The 21031-nt window shown below is 37.5% G+C and overlaps 1 protein-coding gene across 19 annotated transcripts in view; it reads left to right on the top strand.

Moving 5' to 3' along the window:
- EPS15L1 (epidermal growth factor receptor pathway substrate 15 like 1) overlaps positions 1-21031 on the top strand; it is a 47869-nt gene that overhangs the window by 1994 nt on the left and 24844 nt on the right. For 6 of the 19 annotated variants that reach the window (XR_015279151.1, XM_086862601.1, XM_086862598.1 and 3 more), the window contains exons 2-22: positions 3632-3673; positions 3892-3981; positions 4227-4274; positions 4934-5029; positions 5731-5793; positions 6593-6718; positions 8246-8305; positions 8641-8871; positions 9434-9591; positions 10302-10458; positions 11176-11238; positions 12700-12785; positions 13141-13213; positions 13722-13883; positions 14708-14905; positions 15168-15332; positions 17287-17413; positions 17539-17589; positions 17981-18117; positions 19172-19232; positions 19602-19684. Coding sequence is in view for 18 of the 19 variants with exons in the window: in XM_086862601.1 (XP_086718727.1) it covers positions 3632-3673; positions 3892-3981; positions 4227-4274; positions 4934-5029; positions 5731-5793; positions 6593-6718; positions 8246-8305; positions 8641-8871; positions 9434-9591; positions 10302-10458; positions 11176-11238; positions 12700-12785; positions 13141-13213; positions 13722-13883; positions 14708-14905; positions 15168-15332; positions 17287-17413; positions 17539-17589; positions 17981-18117; positions 19172-19232; positions 19602-19684 (2277 nt within the window). In the remaining variant the exon portion in view is untranslated. Of the gene's footprint in view, positions 1-3631; positions 3674-3891; positions 3982-4226; positions 4275-4933; positions 5030-5730; positions 5794-6592; positions 6719-8245; positions 8306-8640; positions 8872-9433; positions 9592-10301; positions 10459-11175; positions 11239-12699; positions 12786-13140; positions 13214-13721; positions 13884-14707; positions 14906-15167; positions 15333-17286; positions 17414-17538; positions 17590-17980; positions 18118-19171; positions 19233-19601; positions 19685-20259; positions 20464-21031 lie in introns of those variants that run through there. The other 13 variants (XM_086862611.1, XM_086862600.1, XM_086862603.1 and 10 more) reach the window with 6 other exon arrangements.

Raw genomic sequence — 21031 nt, 5'->3', positions numbered from 1 at the left:
CTTCAGTGTCTTGAAATTAAAGCTATTTTCTATGCTGTGCCTAGGCCAGTCAGGCATTCCAAATGACTCCTGTTAGTATTTGGGATTATTTAAATATGTTGACTTCCTTTTAATAATGATCTTTGAGTTGCAATACTCTAAAAATTTATCTCTCAATGGAGTTTCGTGATGCTTGGATGACATAACTTGCTGTGTATCTTTCTAAGAACGTGTACTGCTGTTTAGCTTCTGTTTAGTAGCTGTCCCGATTAACAATCAGTTTGATTAAGTGAACGTATTCAGAAACATCTGGAAACGTCCATGTACGCACAAACTGTTATGAAAAATTTTCAAGCGATTAATGTGGTGCAATATGTGCAAGTCAAACTCTGGATGTGAAAAGTTCTATAGTACTTTGGTAAAAATCAAATAATTAGTGCATACTTACTCTAGAAATCCAGTTTCTCTGTTGTTTAAATTCTCATTGATCTTTGAGAAATTGGCATCAGTGGTATTCCTTTTGATAGAATATGTTATGTTTGGGGGGATAAAGGACCATGTTCTGTAAATACATCAGTTATTTTTGTAGTATTTTCCAACTAATTCGGTGGAAGCATTGTAGTTCTAAAACTTATTTTCCTGTATTGAACTGTCGAGAGTAATCTAGCTATAATCGGGGCAGAAAACAGTATTTCCTTTACAGTAATAAACTTCCTCTTTTAATAGCCTCAGTTTTGTGATTACTGAGGAGATGTGTGTTAGAGTAAATGCCAGAAATGGAATTAGACAGACTAGGAGAGGGTACGTGTGCTGTACTGTTGAGGCACGTCCACTCAGAAAGATACAAAGTAAGAGTGTTGATACCAACATATTAAGAGCTGCAAACAGCATGGATAATTCAAGCAGATTAAAATATTTGATCATATTTTATCATTAATAATAATAATAATAATAATAATAATAATAATAATAATTTCTCTAAAATATTTAATGTGATCCAGAGCTCTTTGTGGCCCTGAGATGACCTCAGGAAAGAGAACTGGCTGTATTAATTGTTCTGGTGGCAGGCACTTACTCCTGCCTGTTTCCCAGACCTTCACTAAGGGACTTGAAGCAGTATCCACGTGTGTGCACTGTGTACCACAAACACAGCATAAGGATCTGCTGTGAGTGTGCAGGCTCAAGAATTGAACTTCTGAACAGGAAATCAACTTGGATTAAACAATGGGCTCCGAACAGTCTGTCTGGGAGATGGTCTAAAGTGTTGGTCAGAGGTGATGTTTTGGGGAGTATAGAGCAGGCGCAGGAACCATGAGGTGGATAAACTTAGTCAAACTGAACCTCTCTAACAGGTTATGCTTTGACATCATCAACTTTGCGCTCTTCAAAATTTTTGTCTCTGTCGGCATTGACGATCTTGGGTTGGTCCTTCATCAGCAGATGTCAGTAAATTACAGAATCCACTTGAATGATAGTGATGTCATCACATATAGTGGTGGGTAGATAGACAGCTGTGCTATTTTTATCACCCATTTTGCCTGGTCTGCTTCATCACAGAGATGCAGCCTTTTAGGTAAATCGGTCAGAGAGACTGAATCTTTGTAAAATTCTGTGAGTAGAGAATCGATGCCAAAGTGCTTTCAAGCAGCGCTTGGGTGAGTATTAGAAGAAATTTCACAGCATTGAAGCACATCACCCTGGCTTTCCACCACCTCTGCCAGGCAAGTCAGCTCCACATCACGGCTGACAATATCAAATGAGGGTGACAGGAGTGTCTGGTGATGGGATGTGATCATTTAGTCCTGCTGTTGGAGCAGTTTGCTCATGGTATCTTGGTATGAATCCAGTCTCTGCATGCTCTAGGTTACTCACCACATCATTTAGAGGAGCTTGTAGTTGGTGGTTGACTCTCTTGTCTGAGCTTTCTGATAAACAAGAGGGGCGTAGTTTGCTGATAGTTGGCTGAAAACATGCTGGGTTTTATTCAGAGTGGAACAGGCTATTTCCTACTTCCACCTTTTCTTGGAATGATGTGTTTCCTGCTTGGACAGGAACACAGTACTTATATATGCTGATCGTTTACATGCCAGCACAAAGAATAGTCAGGTTTATGAGTTAGGCTTGCAGCATCCTTCTGAAATCCTGTCCGCTCTCAGGAAAAGCGAGAGCTTCCAGAGGGTGCTGATGTTGGAAAGTGCGGCGGCTTATTTTGTTGATGGATATAACTGAAGTACATTCAAGATGCTTAGGAAACTGTTCTGAAAATGCAGGATTTTTCCATTCGAATAGAGCTGTAATCTTCAGAGATTCAGTGTTTGCTTGCACTCGGTTCAGAGAACTTAGTTATTATGGATAGCTCCTTAAATGAAGATTTAGCATGTTTACTGTAAATTTGCAAGAAGGTTCTCTTGGCGTAAAATAAAGTTTTCATGTTCCTGATGGGTCTTTTCTTTCATCGTGTTCTTGCCCTCCATCCTCTCAGAGTAGGCAGAACATCTGGAAATCCATGAGGGTGACAAGAAAAAAAGGTGACATTTGGGAGGGGACATAGGAGTTAGTGATAGGACTTAGTAAGAAATACTCCTTTTTGGGTGTCTGACTGCTGTCCTGGAGGTGGAGAGTGGTTGTCCCAAGCGAGTTTTGTGACATCTGTGTCTTGCTCATTAAACTCCATATGGAGTTGTTCTGCTGCTTTCTTTTTAAAGCTTCTGAGTGGTCTAAGGACTGACGTGATTTTGATTGGATCAGTGTTCCTGTTGGCATTAGGGCTGAGGAGAACAGTGTGGAGGGACGACCTACCTGCACAGGGCTAGAACTCATGTGGCAACTGTAGGAGGCGAGTGAGAAGATGGGTTTTGGAGCTTCTGTATCTTTTGGCATTCCAGTTCCCGTCTGCTTAATATGTCAGCAAGAGGGACCGGGATCTGCTTTTTTGGTGCACTGAAAAGACAGGGCTTCCCCTTGGGTCTGCAGCTTTCATGTAATGCAGTGATTACATCAAGTTTAAATCCTCCAAAGGTGTTGTCGTGGAATTGTGAGAGTTGTAATTCGCCATTCATTCTGTGTGTGTGTGTGTGTATGTATATACATGTATATATATGTGTATATACATATATGTATATATGTATGTATGTTTGGTTATTTGGGGGCTTGTTTTGTGTTTTGTTTGCTCTGTTTCAGTATAAGATCCTGAAAATGTGTTAAAGCAGGCACAGGTTCTCTGTGTGTGTGTGTGTATGTGTGCGTGTGTGTGTATTTGTCTGCTGAAAATATTCTGTAAGGATGTATATGGGGCAGGTCAGCATTGTGTTGAAAGCTGGGCCTTTGTTATCGCTACTTCTCATGCTGAGATCTGAAATACTTTGGCAAATAATTCAAAGGTGTTCTTTGAAACCTTGTCCCTAGGTATTATCATTCAGTAGAAGTGTGAGAAGAGGTAGGAATCCTGATGAATGAGAAGTACTAAGAGATGACAATAGCCTGTGGTCTTGGTGGATCACTGTTATCCACACTTAAATTTCAAGTGTCCTGTTTGAAACACAGCAAATTAACACACTATTTTAGGTTTTCAGTAGAAGTAATACACTAAGTGCTATACATTTCTTTTCCTGTCACTTCTGATTGTTGTTTGTTCTGTTTTCTTGTGTTTCAGTTTTCTACTGGAAATCCAATATATGAAACATATTACAAACAGGTATGTTCTTAAAAAAAAAGTAAAAATAAAGTGCAGCTTCTTCTTCCCCGAGATTTCCTTCTTTCTCTTTTCCCCACTGCAGTGCTAGAACTGTGTGAATTGTGAGTGGTGACAGAGTTTGTGTAACTCCTTTTGAGCTAGAGGCGAGAGACACTTCATTTCTTACATCTGCCTTCACAACAGTCATGTTTCAATTAAATGTTAATTTTTCTCCTTAGGTAGATCCAACATACACAGGGAGAGTTGGAGCAAGTGAAGCTGCTCTGTTTCTTAAAAAATCTGGTCTCTCTGATATCATCCTTGGAAAAGTAAGTTGCAGGAATTGGATAATGCAGTAATTGTCTGCACACTTCTTTTAAGTGAAAAGAAGAAAGTAAAAAGAAAATTTGTCTTTTGTGTAACATTTTTGTTGTTAACTCGACAGTTCAGTAGCATTGTAAGTCATTACTTGAAAGCTTAGTGAACACTTTAAGAAGACCTACAGTAGGAACTGTTGAGCTAAGTTTTCTTTGTAATTCACAGCAGCATTTTTTTTTTTTTTGTATCTCCACAGATATGGGATTTGGCTGACCCAGAGGGTAAAGGATACTTAGATAAACAGGTAAATGAAACGTTCGTGTGGACTTCCTATATTACCTTTCCCAGATTAGCCTTGTTTCAATCAAGCCCTGGTGCCACTAGTAGTTATCTTTATCTTTTTCAGGGTCGATTTTTTTGTTTACAAGATGAGTTTTTTCCACAGCACTGCTCATATTCAAGTGTATTACTCAGTGAGGCTGCAGGAGAAGTTTGGTTCTAATTTCCTGTATTTCTTTTGTTTTGTAAATACTTGGTGTCTGTACTGTGTAGATACACAGTCATTGAGTCACAAATGAAAATATGATTTGATTTTAGAAGGCTTTAGTGCGTGAAAAAATTAGCATTTTTACAAAAAATGGTTTAGAATATCAAATAGCAAGTTACTTGCAGATACAAATAAACTCTTTCAAAACATTGCTAATTTTTAAGAAAAATGGTTGAATTTTAATTAGGAGAGCGTTCTCCATAAAAATCAACTTCCAGTTTTCTCCTCTTTGTTTCCTGTTACTGTAAAATTTTTCCTGACTCATCCTTAAAAGCAAAGGGGTCGTTGTCATTATGGGGTTGTACATCTGGGGTTTCTTTTTACCGAGTTACACATGTACAGTGTTAGTAAAGATCATAAGTGGCTTTTTTTTGTGATTTAAACTGGTTTTTAATAGACAACACAATTGTTTGTAGGGTTTCTATGTTGCATTGCGCCTTGTAGCATGTGCACAGAATGGCCACGATGTAAACCTGAGCAGTCTGAATTTGACTGTGCCACCTCCTAAATTTGTAAGTAATACCCATTTAAATGCAGGTATGTGTTAAATGAGGACTTAGGCTTCAGCTGGAACATTGGAATGATCTTCTGTTTCATAAATGTCATGGTTCTGGGGCTTCAGGCTGCTGTCTCACAGTTCCTTAGGACACAGCAGCCAGGGCTGTCGCAGTCTTGTCATGCTGAGTGACAAGAAACCGGCCCTTTCTGGGACTGCAAAACCAATGTGAGTTTAAGTCTGGTCAGCTCGGTCGGGAAGTTGATGTGGCTAGACTCTGAATTTATGAAAAAAAAAAAGGAAAGAAAAAAGATTATTTTTGGGGCTGGGTCAATAGGAATGTGTAGTAAAAGGCACCACTGCAGCTTTGCCCTGCAGTAGCTGCTGCAGAACCTCCTTGGGTTGTGTTGGTACTGTGTTCGGATACCGAATGCATCTACTGAATGTCCTTACCCAAGTACTGTAGTGCCATAAAATGAATGTGACTTTTATTTACGTGTTCATACATACATAGGAACATGGGCAGCCTTTTTTCCTCAATGTAGTTAAGCTTTGTGTCTATAACCTTCTTGAATTTAATGCAATTAGTAAGTATTAGAGACAGAAGTGTATCTATCTCTTTCTTTCTCTCTCTCTCTCTCTCTCTCTCCCTCCCTCTCTCTTCCTCTTTCTTTCTATCTGTATATATGTAGAAATAAAAAATTTTCTGATTTTTAGCATGATACTAGCAGTCCTTTGCTGATCACACCACCCTCAACAGAGACTCACTGGGCTGTTAGGGTAAGTGTAAAAGAGACCGCATTCCATCCATTTTTTAGAAGTAAATATTTTTCTTACGTGTAAGTTTCCCAGTGAGAATGTATTTCCCATTTCAGAAGTTCTCCCTTTCTATGCAAACCTGTGCACAATAGAGAACACCATGGTGTAGTTTTAGATATGCAATAAGTATTAAAAAAACCCTTTGACAACCACTGGTGTGGTGTTTTTGAGACAATAAATTTAAATCTTCTGCCTAGATTTCTTCCAGAATTCTACAGCTCTCAAATTTGTTTGTATAAAGGAGCCCCACTGGGAACAGCAAATTATTTCACCACATCCAGTCTGAACTATTCATTTAAAGCCCGAGTTCCTGTGTTCTAATTAGTATTCATTGACACAAGCAATATATATCATTTGGGAAAAATAACTTTTGATGCATATGTGGAGGTATTTATATTTAGGTAATTTTCAACTGCAAACATTTCCAGAAGGTAGAAATTTAATGAAAAATTGTAGTTACGTGTACTTTGAAGTGCGAAGAATAAGTTTTAGTTCTATAGAGTTTATCGAAGTAGCTTTAAAACAGAAGAGTGCCTTGTCTGCTGCATGGTAAAATCTCTCAGCTATCAAAGCTGAGAGAGCTTCAAAGCTTTCTCTATGGATTTGCAGTTAAATACAGTACAGTGTCACTTGCAAGAAAGCTTTGAAATTTAGGATGAATCCATGTTACTGACCAGTCTGACTTTCTTGCAAGATCTCATTTTCATTACTCATGCAGACACACTTTTTTTACTTATTCAGACTATTTCTTACCAACTAGGTGGAAGAAAAAGCAAAGTTTGATGGTATTTTTGAAAGCCTTTTGCCAGTAAATGGTTTACTTTCAGGAGACAAAGTAAAACCAGTACTGATGAATTCAAAGCTACCTCTTGATATCCTCGGAAGGGTAAGTTGTTTAGATTTAGCTAGTCTTTATTTAGCTTCTCGTAGTTACAGTGTTAAAAATGTAATTTATCAGCAGAGATTGGCTTTTGGCTTTTGAGATTTTGCATCGTGTGCGTGCTATAAAGCAGGAACGTTAAGACTCCAAACTCTTTCATTTAGAAATGAGAGTAAGAGTAGTAATTTTGGCCCTAGAGTAGATTGGCCTCATTATCTCTCTATTCATTTAAGAGCTGGAAATTTGATTTTGGTTGTTTAAAAACAAGAAACAGCTTTCCTGAACCATAATAACTGTTATAACATTCGATTATTCTGTCTTGTCATTTTTACAAATATGAATTATTAGACATACCATTAAATCCATCCCCTGTTTGTACAGGAGAATACCTTAAAACATCCTCCTTTGTTTGTAGTACAAATTGTCAAGTTATTTTTTCTTTCATGTGTATTTATAAATACTTCCAAGGTCTGAGTTTAGTGCATCCATTGTATATTTGCAAGGGAATTGCGCCTTAAAGTATTTTTCTGCCTTCCTTAAAAACGTGTTCTTTAATGCTTTGCATATTGATATTTCGGAGAATGAGTACATTCTGTGTAAAAGCTCTATCTGCGTTACACGAACCTCTTCAGGAAGAAGTGCCTCTTGCTCTGTATTATCTACGAAATCTAAGTATGATTTGTTTTAATTCGGTACTTGAGTATTGTGAAGTCTTGAAAGGCTTTGGGTTTTATCTTGTTATTGTCACAATAGAAATACAGGAAGCTTTTGCCTGTTCCAGAAAAGTTTGTGGACAAGATAAGGCACTGATGAAATGGACAGAGGACTAATCAAGGAGCTTAAATTTGTCAAGAGTCCAGTGATAAAGCAGAGTTCTTACAATTGAGCCTCAAATCTTGGCTTTTTGTGCACTCTACTGTCTCCGGGTCATATTCATGATTAAACAGTGCTATGTTAGAGTTCACGAAGTTTTGTATCTCCCTGTATCATCTTTAAGTTTCATTGACTGTGCCTGACCTGAATTTAATTGATTTGATTTAATTTAATTTAATTGATAAATGCTTAAATTCTCTCCAACAGGAAATTGTGGGGGCCAGAGGGAGCTGCACGTAGTTTTAGTTTTTAGTAGAAAACCCTGATCATCTGGGACTGGAATAGGCGTTAGAGATGTATTGACTTTTTTATTTGACTTTCTTATGAGGAATTTGAATGATCTGCTAGCCCACCCCCTCTGGGCATTTCTGAAAGCCATCTCTCAATGCTTTTACTCAGCTTTATGACTCTGTAATTGCATCTTAGAAAGATGAAAAACATGCCTGTGTTGCAGCCAGAATTTGTTAGAGCCAGTGTTGATTCGTGTGGCCAGATAACTCTAATCCAGTCTGTTTCATCAGTGAATGTTTAGATAGGTAATATAGCTAATATGATCTCCTGCCAAAATCTATGAGGAGTCTTTAGAGGGCATGTTAATACAATGAATACATAAAATGTAACTTGGTCTGCAAATCATTTTTTATAATCTTAATTGCTTAGGTCTGGGATCTCAGTGATATTGATAAAGATGGTCACCTGGACAAGGATGAATTTGCTGTGGTAGGTTGCTTTAAATTCTCAATTCACTGCTTAGTCTGTCTGTCAAAGCAAATAGCTCATTTCTTTCTCAAGAGCTTTGCGGCTTTCTGTGCTACAGATGACTGTTCTAATCTAAATTGTTCACATCAGCTATTAAATGACCTTCCTCAAATCCATCTACTGACTCATGACTGTCAAGATTAAACTTGTTGGAATTGCATTCAAAATTAATTGCTCTGGTTTGCATCTCTAGTGTTACTGTCTCTGTTTTACTAACATGTAAATGACTGACACAGGAAGATCTTGTTGCTTTATCTAGTAATTGTGAATGTTATCTGACCTTTTTGCCTTCGCAGGCAATGCATTTGGTTTATAGAGCTCTTGAGAAAGAGTCAGTTCCTTCACAATTGCCCCCTTCTCTCATACCACCTTCTAAAAGAAAGAAGACACCGGTCTTTCCTGGTGCAGTTCCTGTTCTACCTGCAAGTCCTCCACCAAAAGACAACCTCCATTCCACACCATCCCATGGCAGTGGCAACAGTCCGAACAGCGTAGGGAGCTTGTCTCCCAAGCACAGCATCAAACAAGTACGGGTGCACTTCCTTCTTTCTTATTTTTGCAGTTCTGTGTATTTGTAAGCTGTAGGAAAAATAAATCTACTTTTTGATTTCTACCTCATGTGAGCACTTATGTCCGGGAGATTTGGATGGAGAGGGTGAAATGAGAATGGTAAGACTTGGAAGAACATCAGATGAATTTTAATTGGTGACCACGAGGTAGCAAAGCTTAGGGGGAATTTTCACTTTTTGTAGACAGTGAAACCATGGAAAGGTTTTGCTTGTGTATCTGCTTTAATACTAAAGAAATCTACTTCTGAGACTCCTGCTATTAGCATGAGGACTTTATATGACTGTTTTGGTCTGTATTTCCAAAGAATGAATGCTTTTCAACTGATGAATAGCTGTTTATCAGTGTTTTTATTCCAATAAAAAGTGTGAAGTTAAAACATGCAGTGAAAATACTTATTTACCAGTCAGACTGGAGCATACAAGGTGTTCAGCACATCCAGCTCTGGATAATGTCATATGTACTCAGTGCGTTCATAAAGACTGCTTCTGTTCTTCTGAAATACCAAATTTTGTTTTGCAGCCAGCTGTGAATTGGGTGGTACCAATGTCTGAAAAACTGCGATACGATGAAATTTTCTTAAAAACAGACACAGACATGGATGGGTTTGTGAGTGGCCAAGAAGTAAAGGACATTTTTATGCATTCAGGTCTGTCTCAGAATCTCCTAGCGCATATATGGTAAGAATCCTGTACTAGCAGTATTTTTGTAACGTGCTGATCTGGGAACTCAGATTCAGAATGTGATCCTAACATTAAAAAATGCCAGAAACAAAAAACCCCAACTTCTTTTACTTGTCCACGTGTCACTGGTGGACGTGAAATGAGTCACACCGACGCAGCTTGAGGTGTGATGAAAGAAAGGGTTGTTTTTTTGTTCTTTCAATATTCATACGTTTCCGACTATGACTAAGGACTGGATAGTCAGGTTAACGCTGAGAGACGTCCATCAAAAGGCATATCTTTAATGGAAAGTATAAACACTTATGTTTATAGTTTCCTGGGAAAGTGGCTAGAACTTGTAGAAAAACAATATCGAAGGCCTGAGTCTCAGGGCGACATCCACATACTGCAATATGTGGACTATGTGGAAAATTAAGGGAGAAATAAATACTCCCTTTGCTTTTTTGGGGGTAGGGGCAGTAGGTCAGTCTGTTAATTGTGACTGTCTTTTGAAGTGCTAGTGCTCTGAATATTTTCTCAGACTAACGCTGCTCTATTCAGTTAAATATGTGTAATAAAATGCTGCACTCTTAATGGAAATCTAATTAGAATAAGTAAGCTCTGATGGGGATGAACCAAAAAGAAATTATGTGTATATATGTATTCAGGCTTTTTGGTAGAGCAGAAATAAGATTTTCTTGTTTCTGAGTATTATCTATTTTTATCAGGGCTTTGGCAGACACGAGACAGATGGGAAAGCTCAGCAAAGACCAGTTTGCGCTCGCCATGTATCTCATTCAGCAGAAGGTCAGCAAAGGGATTGATCCTCCACAAGTGTTACCTCCAGATATGATCCCTCCCACAGACAGGAACACACCCATCCAGGTAAGTCAGCAATTTGTTGTTGATAACACTGAACTTGTGGGCTTTGAGTATGGGGTTTTTTTTTAGTATTACGTTAAAGAATTGCCAGTATTTTTTCTTATCTCTGCTTACAAATTTCTTTTAATATTTGAAAATATAGCTAATTTTTTAACAACCAAGACAGTAAGTAAAGAAAAATGCAGTAAAGTACTCCATAAAGCAAGAAGTAATAATGCTGGAAAAAATCTAGACTAAAAAATGATCCTTTATAATACAGAGGGTTGAGTCAGGGAACTTGTAGCAGAAAATATTAAAAGCTGATTGAACAGCCTGTCCCCGACTATGATCAGCACCCAATTCCTCCCATGAAAACATAAAATTTTTTAATGGTTAAATGAGGAGCGATGACTTCTTAGTTTCTGGGATTCATCCTTTATAGCATGGCAGTCCACAGTCCTGTGTCCATCACTGCTAATACCACTTTACTGGAGCATCTGATCCTTTGCTGACCCTGCTTTGTTCCTTTCCTCGAGAGCATATCGGTGCATTTCTGAAATGGAACTGAAGAAATACTTCTGTCATGTCACTACATTCACCTTTTCTATAAATTATATTGTGATTTTCTTTACTTTTATTTACTTTCCCTAACCAAAAACCTTTGGAACTCTAAATAAATATTGTAATTATTGCTGTTGCTATGATCCTCCTAAGGTTTTTTCCTCTATCCTTTTCCTATAGACTCTGTCAGGTTACTTGACCCCTGTAGGAACTGAGATCTCAGCACTAACAGAAATGCGGCGTGTGAGTAATTGCATTGTCCAAAGGAATGCACATTTCTAATGTATGCTTTCTGCAACTTTGCTTTTGAGTTCTGTGCCACTTGCTCTTGGCGTGGTGGTAATGTCACAGCAATGTGAAGTGCCCAGCACTGTCTGCCAACCTGGTGGTGTTCCTTCCTTCAACAGCTGGAGATGTATTGATCTGGCAGGAAGTTCCTGGGACAGGCAGCTCAGGGCTGTTGAAATTATTCCTGGATTAGTTCTCTGCAGCTGTGAGCAGCAAATACATCTTGGTGTGAGGGCTTTAAGCTTCCCACTGTTTTCAGTTAATTGCAATTTTCTTTTTCTATGTGGTATGTGCTTAGCTGAGCATCAGATAAAATAAAAAAATAAAATATGCTACCATGAGCTTAGTTAAGCGACTCTTATCCTAAACAGTGCAGCAGCTCATTTTAATATATTTCGTAGTCATGTTGGGTGACGCCTGGCTGTGATCCTGTGAGCCAGCATTCAGTACAGGTCTCCCAGCAAATCTGTATCTGGCCTGACAGTATAAAAGTGGTTATATTAAGTAATTACTTAATGGCATATTACCAAAACAACGATCTGCCAAAAGTGAGCACTTAATTACATAATTTAAACTGTATATTCACCATTGTTTCTACAAAGATGTCACATCTTACTCTGTGGATCTTGGCTTGTTGGTTGGGTTCTTGTTTGTTTTTTAATATTTAATAAAGCCAAGCTTTCTGTGATTACCACAGCACTCTCAAAGTGAGTGAAGCAAGCAAACTCTCTATATTCTTCTTTTGAAAATGCTGTATAAAAGTTGTAGGTCTCCTGCTTCGTCATACTAGCAGTGAGTAGAGTGTGCCAGTTTTTGCTCAGTTGCAGTGTTTGTTTTTCCAAAGAGCAATCCTTTTTATAATAAGAAACAATTTTTTTACCTAATGCTGACATCCTTCCTTAACTTCTGATAGTGATTGTCTTATCTAGAAGTCAGGGAATGGCCTCTGTATCGTCCCTGATCTACACTCGAATGAACATAGAAACAATGGAAGTGGGGTATAATTGCAGAAATTGCCATTAATTTGTGGCAGAGCTCTAGAAGACTGGAATTACAATCTGCTTTTATTAAGTCCCCTGCAAACTTTACTATTGACTATAGCAGAACTGAGTTTTAGGTTTTGAATTTTAATTATACCATAGCCTGCAATTTCCTTGTTGGCATTGTGCCTATCCTTTCGTTGCTGTGTATGCAACTGTCCTGTTTGTTAAACAGCCATATTAAAAATTCTCCTTTCTCAGGGGTAGAATTGTGTGTCACATTCCTTGCTTGTTACAGAATAATTTGATGTCTCTCATAGAATTTTGCAAACGCAAATGGTAAGGATTTTGTATCCCACCTCTGTCCTCAGCCTTTGTTAAAGGAGGCACTTCTTTTACAACTTGACGTTTTAATAGATTGTTTCATTCTTAACAGGATAGTGCAAGTTCTGTTGGATCAGGAGAATTTACAGGGGTGAAGGAACTGGATGATATTAGTCAAGAAATTGCACAGCTGCAGAGGTAATAGTTGCGGACTGTTAACAAAATCTTGATGTAGAATAACAAAATAAGTCTATAGTACTAATGTGTCGGTTACTTTTATTTTCTTTTAGTCATTTTGTCATTATTTGTTGCTGTAATTGGTGACGAATTTCCGATATAGGCCTATCAGGGGACTTTGGAAGATTGGTGATGGGCACGGATGGTATTTTTCAAAGAATAATTGATACGTATGCACCTTTTCTCCTTTAAAGAATACATGAGAATGCAGGCTGGCATTTGTCTGTGTGGTGTTTCCAGAATAATATTTAATTGATTTTTCCATGTGTGGTATTTTTTAACTAATCACAAATACATGTGCTTGTTTATCTGGCAGGGAAAAATATTCTCTGGAGCAGGACATTAGGGAAAAGGAAGAATCAATCAGACAGAAAACCAATGAAGTTCAGGTAAAAACTCTGTTTATCATCAGTAGTTTTCATGTTTGTCTAAATAACAAATGGCAATTTAGCATTTTTTCCATCATTCTATCATTCTTTCTGTCATTCTTTCTTGGGATTTTCCTCTGAGTGGCAGGAAAGAATTTATTTTACTGTTCTCCATCAGAGATATTTTCATCTGATGCTGGCTAATATAAGCATAGTATATGTGAACAGTTTGAAATAACTTCTTTGTTAGTGTTTAGTTAACACTGTAATTTAGGAAATTGTTTGGAAAGTATTGGTTTTGATAATTGGGATGACTCAATACCGTGTGCTCTCCCTTTTCCTTCTTGTGAGCAGTGATTTATTTCCTGATGTCTTACACAAGTTCCTGCAGAAACAAAACAGGCCAATGTAGGGTGTAGCCTATATGTTGTAGAAAATAGTCTGAATTTTGCCAAGTTCTTTGTCTGTGGCTGATGATTCCTTAAGACAACAGCTAAATGTGGGTTACAAGTTGCGGAATTTTCTTCAGGAACTGCAAAATGATTTAGACAGGGAAACAAGTAGCTTGCAAGAGCTGGAGGCTCAAAAACAGGATGCCCAAGACCGCCTGGATGAGATGGACCAGCAGAAAGCCAAACTGAAAGATATGCTGAATGATGTAAGGCAGAAATGCCAGGAAGAAACACAGGTGGTAAGTGTATGTTAATTCTGGACCTGCTCAAGAGTAATATGTCTTCTGTTGAGGGAAATTATATTTGTTTAATGAATAAACTTGCTTGCTTGCTTGGTTTTTACCATGAGCGGTAATTTCCACACAAAATACAGAGGTTCAAGAAAGGATTTTGCTATCCTCAATGCCTTTCATAAAGGTCGTAAATGAAAGGTTGAACCCCATGATCTCCAGGGGTCTCTTTCTACAGGAACTGTTGTTCTGAGAATATATGAAACATTGATTCAGCCTCATAGGGCAGTTGAAAGTCAGTAGTCCTAACCCATGTGACCGTCTATGGCAGTGGTGGTGGTTTTGATCACTCTGAGTGTTATCAGGATTGAGTTTTCAGGTGGATGCAATTGCCAATGGAAATGGATGTTACATTAAGGTAGAAACTTACTGTGTAAGGAAGTCACGTAAGAAAGTGTATAAGGAAGGTTATAAGCAACTCTGTAATTTTAACTCTTAACAGAGTTAAAAATCGAGCTCAAACTACCTGATAAATGTTTGAATGGAACCAAGTTCTGAAGGTGAACATCTAGGAAACAGCTTTTGATTACCTTTCTGAGTAGTGGAGTATTTCTGTGATTTAAAATAGTAACTCATTCTTGGTCTTATTGAAGGTGCTTTTATCAAGGATTTTGTGTAACAGCAGAAGCAGCATGCATTTCTTCATAATAAGTTCTAAATATTTTCCTTAGTAGTTGATAGGTTGCTTTACCACTTTCTGTTACTATAAATTCAGTTTAGTATGCCCCATTTATTCCAAATTTCTTTCTGATTTTTCTACTGTGTTGTTCCAGATTTCATCGCTAAAAATGCAGATTCAGTCTCAGGAATCAGATTTAAAACTACAGGAGGATGACCTTAATAGAGCAAAAGCAGAGCTGAATCGCCTTCAGCAAGAGGAGACTCAGCTAGAGCAGAGTATCCAGGCTGGAAAAGTGCAGCTTGAAACAATAATCAAATCTTTAAAATCAACCCAGGAAGAAATAAGCCAGGTATTCACTGGTTATACTTTATAGAATTTTTTGCCTCTTGAAATGCTGAGTTGAAAAATTATTTTTCAGAGGAGGAAAAAGTCCTGGTTCCTGAAATAATCCTTCGTAGCTTGTGTTTAGTAGGTTAATTCCTGGTCTAAGTTAGGAAGCATTCAATTCTGGTGGGGATAAAATGCAACTGTCAGGCACCAGTTTTTAAGGAGACTATAAGAATGACAGTGTTGTTGAGTGTGTAACATGCTAAAGCATTCTTCCTTCTCAGGCAAGAAGTAAACTCTCTCAGCTGCAAGAAAGCCATCGAGAAGTGAATAAAAGCATTGAAGAATACAGTGAAGCTCTCAATGGGATTCATGGTGGGAGTCTGACAAATTTAGCAGACATGAGTGAAGGCCTTGGGCAGACAGAAAGAAGCACTTATGGAGCTGTGGTAAAAAAAAAAATACTGTTTAGTATATTTTACACTAATGAAGCTTCTGACTTGCACCTAATCTGAAGTATTGTTTAGTCGGTATTTGTCCCGTGGTCTTGCGGATTTGTAACCTGCTACATGTTCAGTCTCAGGACAGAGATGGGGCTTTGTTTCCAGCTCAGGTGTTCTGTTTTTTCTTGTGTGTTGTCCAATTTACCAAGGTGAAATCCTCTCATGCTGTAAATTTCCCTTTATCATGTATTTCCTCCTTATTTCCAGACGAAGCTCTAAAAATTTCCACTTTACAGTGAGATATATTTATTACATATCTTATGTTCCCTTTCCAAAAGGATGGTTCTCGTTTGCTTAAATAATTCAAACATCTTCTTTCTCTTCTTTTTTTTTTATTTTCTTTTTTAATTACGTTTTTATTTAATCAGCATTTTTTCCCAAATCATAAAATCTTTCACATTCTTTAACATTTTTCAAGTCAATTTCTTTTGGATATCTAATGTAGATTTGGGTATTCAATAATTCTCTAAATCACAAGAATTTTCTTTTGTTTCTTAAGCCTATTTCTTGTCTTAAATAAGACAAGATAGAAGTTGCATACTTGCTTGATTCTGCTTGCACATCTACGTGGCCCTTCCTCATTATGAAAACATGTTTACCCTTGTAAGCACAGTATTTGTTATGGGTTTAGTATGAAGTTAAATATATAATGTGTTAGTAAATATTTACCAGCCATTGCTGCCTTTCTGCAGTACTTTACGCTTGATCAGTAAAAACAAACTGCTCAAAAGAAGAGCAGTGTAGATAAAAAAAAGCCAGTACATTGAGAAACATGTAGTTAAAGGTCTTAAAAGACTTTAGTGCTTAGTTTCTGTGCTTGCGTGGCTTGCATAAATAGATTGAATTTCCAGTGAAAATTTCCTGATATTTCACTTACTGGCAAAACCTAGGAGCCACTTACTGGCTGAAGACACCAGTCTATGTTCATAGCAATTTTTTTTAAACCGTTATGCCATTTTCCTGTTTCTCAATTCGGCCTTCCTCTTTCTTCTTTCCCCACCTCCCTCCCCCTATTCTGAGAAGCATTAATAGGGATGTTTTCATTTACGTCTTGTAAAGGGATGAAATAAATCCTGTCTCTTTCTGGTGTTGGGGGCAGTGTAAGTGGGTAGTTGTTTTTGGATATTCCTTATGTTGGGTTGGAATGGCTCTCGTTGTCCCTGGAATTCTGCTGTGCAGGAGTTGTCTGCTCTTGGCGCTTCATCAGAGACTTCCAAACCAGACCCAAGCCAGGGATATCGTGCAAATGAATGTTATGAAGAGGTTTCATAACTTCAGCTTGCTGCTTGTTCATACACGGTATTTTCTGCAACTTGACAAATGTAGATGTGTCCTCTGCTGAGAAACCTCTTGTCATCAAAATGTTGGGGTGACTCTTCCTATATGAAGTGCTTTATCATGGGAAATCACTATTTGGAGCTTTAAGCTCAAAGATGAGATAACAAGAAGCAATCTAGTATCTGACTACTCAGTAGTAATTTGTTGTAGTTGTAGTCCACAGATTATTTATGTATCCTTTCCTTTTAAATAAGCGTCTTACCTAGAGCTGAGCTGTAATGGCGGGGGGAGAATTTTTGGGTAGTGTGATGTTTGGGGTTGGTTTGCTTTTGTTATTTAAATGTTTGAGAGTTGAATATATTAATATGGGCAACAGTTTAACATTTAATTGCTATATGTACTGTTATCTTTTGGTGTTCCCTGTAGCCTTGGGGTACACCTTTCATTCTGCTGTATAATTACTTGTACTTGGAAGTCACATATTCAGGAAGTTATTTAGGAAGTAATTTTAAAGAGTAACGGTTAAACAGGAACCAAGATAGCATACAATTTCTGCTAAATGGGTAACTGGGCATTTTTATCATGACAAGCCGCTGTGAAGTTTTTCCTCTTATATTTTTAGGATGATCCATTTAAGAATAAAGCCTTAATGTTTACCAATAATACACAAGAATTGCATACAGACCCATTCCAGTCAGAAGATCCTTTCAAATCCGATCCATTTAAGGGAGCAGACCCCTTCAAAGGCAGTAAGTGGCATCTAAGTGCTTATCTAAGACCTTGAAGTCCAATTGTTGAATAAATTATATTTTCGCAAACTTTTAGCATCTTGCTAATTAGTCGATAAAACAAATTGTTTTTCTCTTCTACTTAGGTGACCCATTCCAGCATGATCCTTTTGCAGAACAACCACCTGCTCCAGCAGGTAATAGCCCTTTTTAATGACAGTATAGATATAAACAATTCGTAGCCAAACACAAATATTAACAAACATAAAGAAAGCATAAAGGTTTCCCTGTCTTCAGATTTTTGGTTTGTATGTGGGAACATAGAAACTCAGCAGGGTGTGCATTCAGAATCAATATGTTTAATGAGAAGTGTGTAACTATTGAGTCTGAAAGCTTCATATAAGCATCTGCTTGTTCAAACTTAGTAAATGCCCTTGGTAGAGAGGTCTCTGGAAGTCTATCAGATTTACCAAAGCACTGTATGTTTGTGTAAGAAAAATTGTACGAGGGAGTATGAGGTCAAATATAGAATGTTCCTTATAGATGCACTTGTGCTACATTCTGTTTACCTTTTAATGTTCCTTCTAGATCCCTTTGGAGGAGATCCATTTAAGGAAAGTGACCCATTTCGTAGTTCTGCCCCTGAGGATTTCTTCAAGAAACAGGTGAAGAGTGACCCATTTACGTCCGATCCATTCACAAAAACCCCCACTTTACCCTCAAAGGTCAGTAATTTTTAAATCTACACTTAATGGTTTTCTTTACTATTGACAGACTTATTGTCTGAAAGATAAAAGGAGTGAAGTCACACCAAATACTTTTTTCCTAACTGATGAAATATTATTAATTGTAGTCTTAAAATGTAAGTATGGATTGTTAAGGCAATCAGCAGTTTTCTTTCTGGTTCCATGATAATGGAATGTTCATCATGAAGGTACTGGTAGCTGGCTATTTTTTCTCTCTGTTGGGAATTTCAAGCCAGCAGCAGCCAGTCATTCCCACCGTTCCCTCCATACCGTAGATTTGTGATAGTAAATGAGATGGAGGAACTGCTCTAGCTAAAGGATTCCTAAACGCCTCAGCAGATGCTGAAGCTTTTATTTTTTCTCATGTATTCAATAGGGACTGCACAGAACACACTTGTTAGAACCATAGTCACAGTTCTAAGCTATCCCAATGTACATGTGTGTGTTTGTTTGGGGGGCAGTATGAATTTTTTCTTGTTTTGTTTTGTTATTATGTTTTCCTTGCTCTTCCGCAGTTCATTGAGTGTTGCTACCCAAGACCGGTTTCATTTAGTGGGAAGTTAGTTCGTCTTGCAGTATAGGATTGTTACAGGATTTCTTTTAAATAAAATCTAATTTGTCAAACTGAAGAGAAACTGTAAAAACCATCTGTTTAAAAAGAAGTCGTATACAGACTCTCTGAATTAATAATAGAATAAATGCATAACCCGCATATTCTGTCTCTGTTGCTTAAAGACTGAACACTTCTGGGTGTATTTTCTTATTTTGCCTGGGTACCTAATGTTGTATATATTTCAGTGGGATGCTCTTCTCACTGGTAGGTAACTGGTGTTGTGTTCAAGGCTATCAGTAGCCAGATAGACTAATATTGTACATTTCATATAATCGGTTGATTTTATCCTACTCTGTCCGCTGAATAGAGTGGTCTGAAATTGGAAACTATTTGTCTTAAAGCAAGAGATTTTGATAGGCATGAAAAGGTTAAGTGTGCAGTCCAGCAGAAAAATAATTGTGTGTATCTGTTCTTATTTAGCCTGACCCTTTTGAAAGCACTGATCCTTTTACGTCTTCCAGTATCTCTTCAAAAGGTCCAGGTAAGAAGTAAACGTTTTCACATGAAGATGTATAAGGAGGTATCTTTTCATGAGACAAGAGTCAAATATAAGAGTTGAGAATAAAGAGTCTTGTGAACCGTTAGTGAAAAGCGTCATGGTCTTGTTAGAGTTCGTGAAGACTGTCTTTGTGGCACTAGATGTGTCGCTTTTTTCTTCTTGTATTTTCCCTCCAAACAACTGGTAGAAAATCTATTGCTTAGTGGAATTCTCCTTTAACGTCTCATGACAAATCAAAATGCAAGTGTGTTTTAATCACCTGCCTAGTTTTGTGCTTCATTGGCATCAAGCATTCCTTGTAATTCTGAAGTATTATTCAAACTAACTTTTTTCCCTATGCATCTGTTCCAGATCCATTTGGAGCACTGGATCCATTTGGAAGTGGTGCTTTCAGTGGTGGTGAGGGATTTGCAGACTTCAGTCAGATGTCAAAGGTATAGGTTAAAAGAAAAACAACTGTCCTTTTAAAACTGTATGTACAGACACCTCTTTAAAGAGTGTGATACGGTTGTAACTTTTCAGCTGACAATCTGGTTTTGTTCATTTTTTTCCAATCAGCCTCACCAATTACATAGCAAAGAATTTTCAAACCATGTCAGATATGGCAGTCTTACTCAGACAGGTAGATATAGTAAGGATAAATAAGCTTTTCACAAATATTTTCAAATACTAGATCAGAAAAAGAAATTAACTTGTAGTTTTGACTTGTAAGAAGAGGTCGTTGTTGCGAATATTAATATATTTCAGTGTCTAGCCTTCGTCTAAGCCCTGGAATTTGCCAAGTGTTTGGTGCTTGGTTACTTTATAGTAAGTATCCTGACTTGTTTCTAAACTTGCATAAAATTATTAAGGTTGGATAAGGCCTCTAAGATCTCTAAGACTTGACTCTATGAGTCCAGCTATTAATGAAACACTATACTACTAAGTATATGTAAACTAACCTTACTCCGCTCTTAAGAGTCAGTCTCTCACATGTTTTCAATGGGCAATTTCTGTTCCTTTTAAACAGCAGATGAAGAAAAAGGTTCAGGACACGCATAAAAAAAAAATGGATCATTGGAAATGTCTTGGTCTGCTGTTACTTTCCTGAGGTGGAATTTGTAATTTACCGTTAACATCAGTGCCCAACTCCTTACCTTAGTTCTACAGTAACACTCGAACACTGTAGAGTAAACGCTAAAAATAAAATAGGCTATCATTTTACTTTGAGTAATTGCATTTCTTGGTGGTGTATTTTTTTATCTCCCCTAACTTTTACTGTTTTGGGGAGGGTTTTAGCTCTCCGCTAGATGGCAACAACGTTTACCAATAGACATGGCTGGCTTGAGATAGAAACTTTAGCAAAGGTTTGACTGCAATTTTTACCTTTGCTCACAAAATTCCTCTTTCTTCATTTCACAATGATAAATTTCCCTGCGTGGCATAATACTTGTGTGATTCTTAATCAGTAGGACAGTCCTTTAGAAAAGCCGTCTGAATATGGGAGGATTCAAACACATGCATTTAGATATTCCCTAAAGTTCTGCTAAAAAGTCAAATACCTGTGTATAACTTCAGAAAAGCTTGGAATAAAGTTATCCCTTCTTGAGTGAACGGCGCTTTTCCAGGTTCTGTCACAGTTCTGTTTATCAGAGTGAAGGTCAGGCTGTGGTATGACTGTTCATTGCCAAATAGTAAAAAAGTAGTTTTACTTCCTTTTATTTGCTCATCAGGTGTTTTGCTACAACTAGAAGTTCTAGAAGAACTTAAATGATTAAGAGCAAAAGGTCCTTTGAATATTA

The sequence above is a fragment of the Cyanistes caeruleus genome, chromosome 25 (assembly GCF_971803275.1).
Source record: "Cyanistes caeruleus chromosome 25, bCyaCae1.hap1.1, whole genome shotgun sequence".
Taxonomy (NCBI): Eukaryota; Metazoa; Chordata; class Aves; order Passeriformes; family Paridae; genus Cyanistes; species Cyanistes caeruleus.
This window is presented reverse-complemented; position numbering and strand designations above follow the sequence as displayed.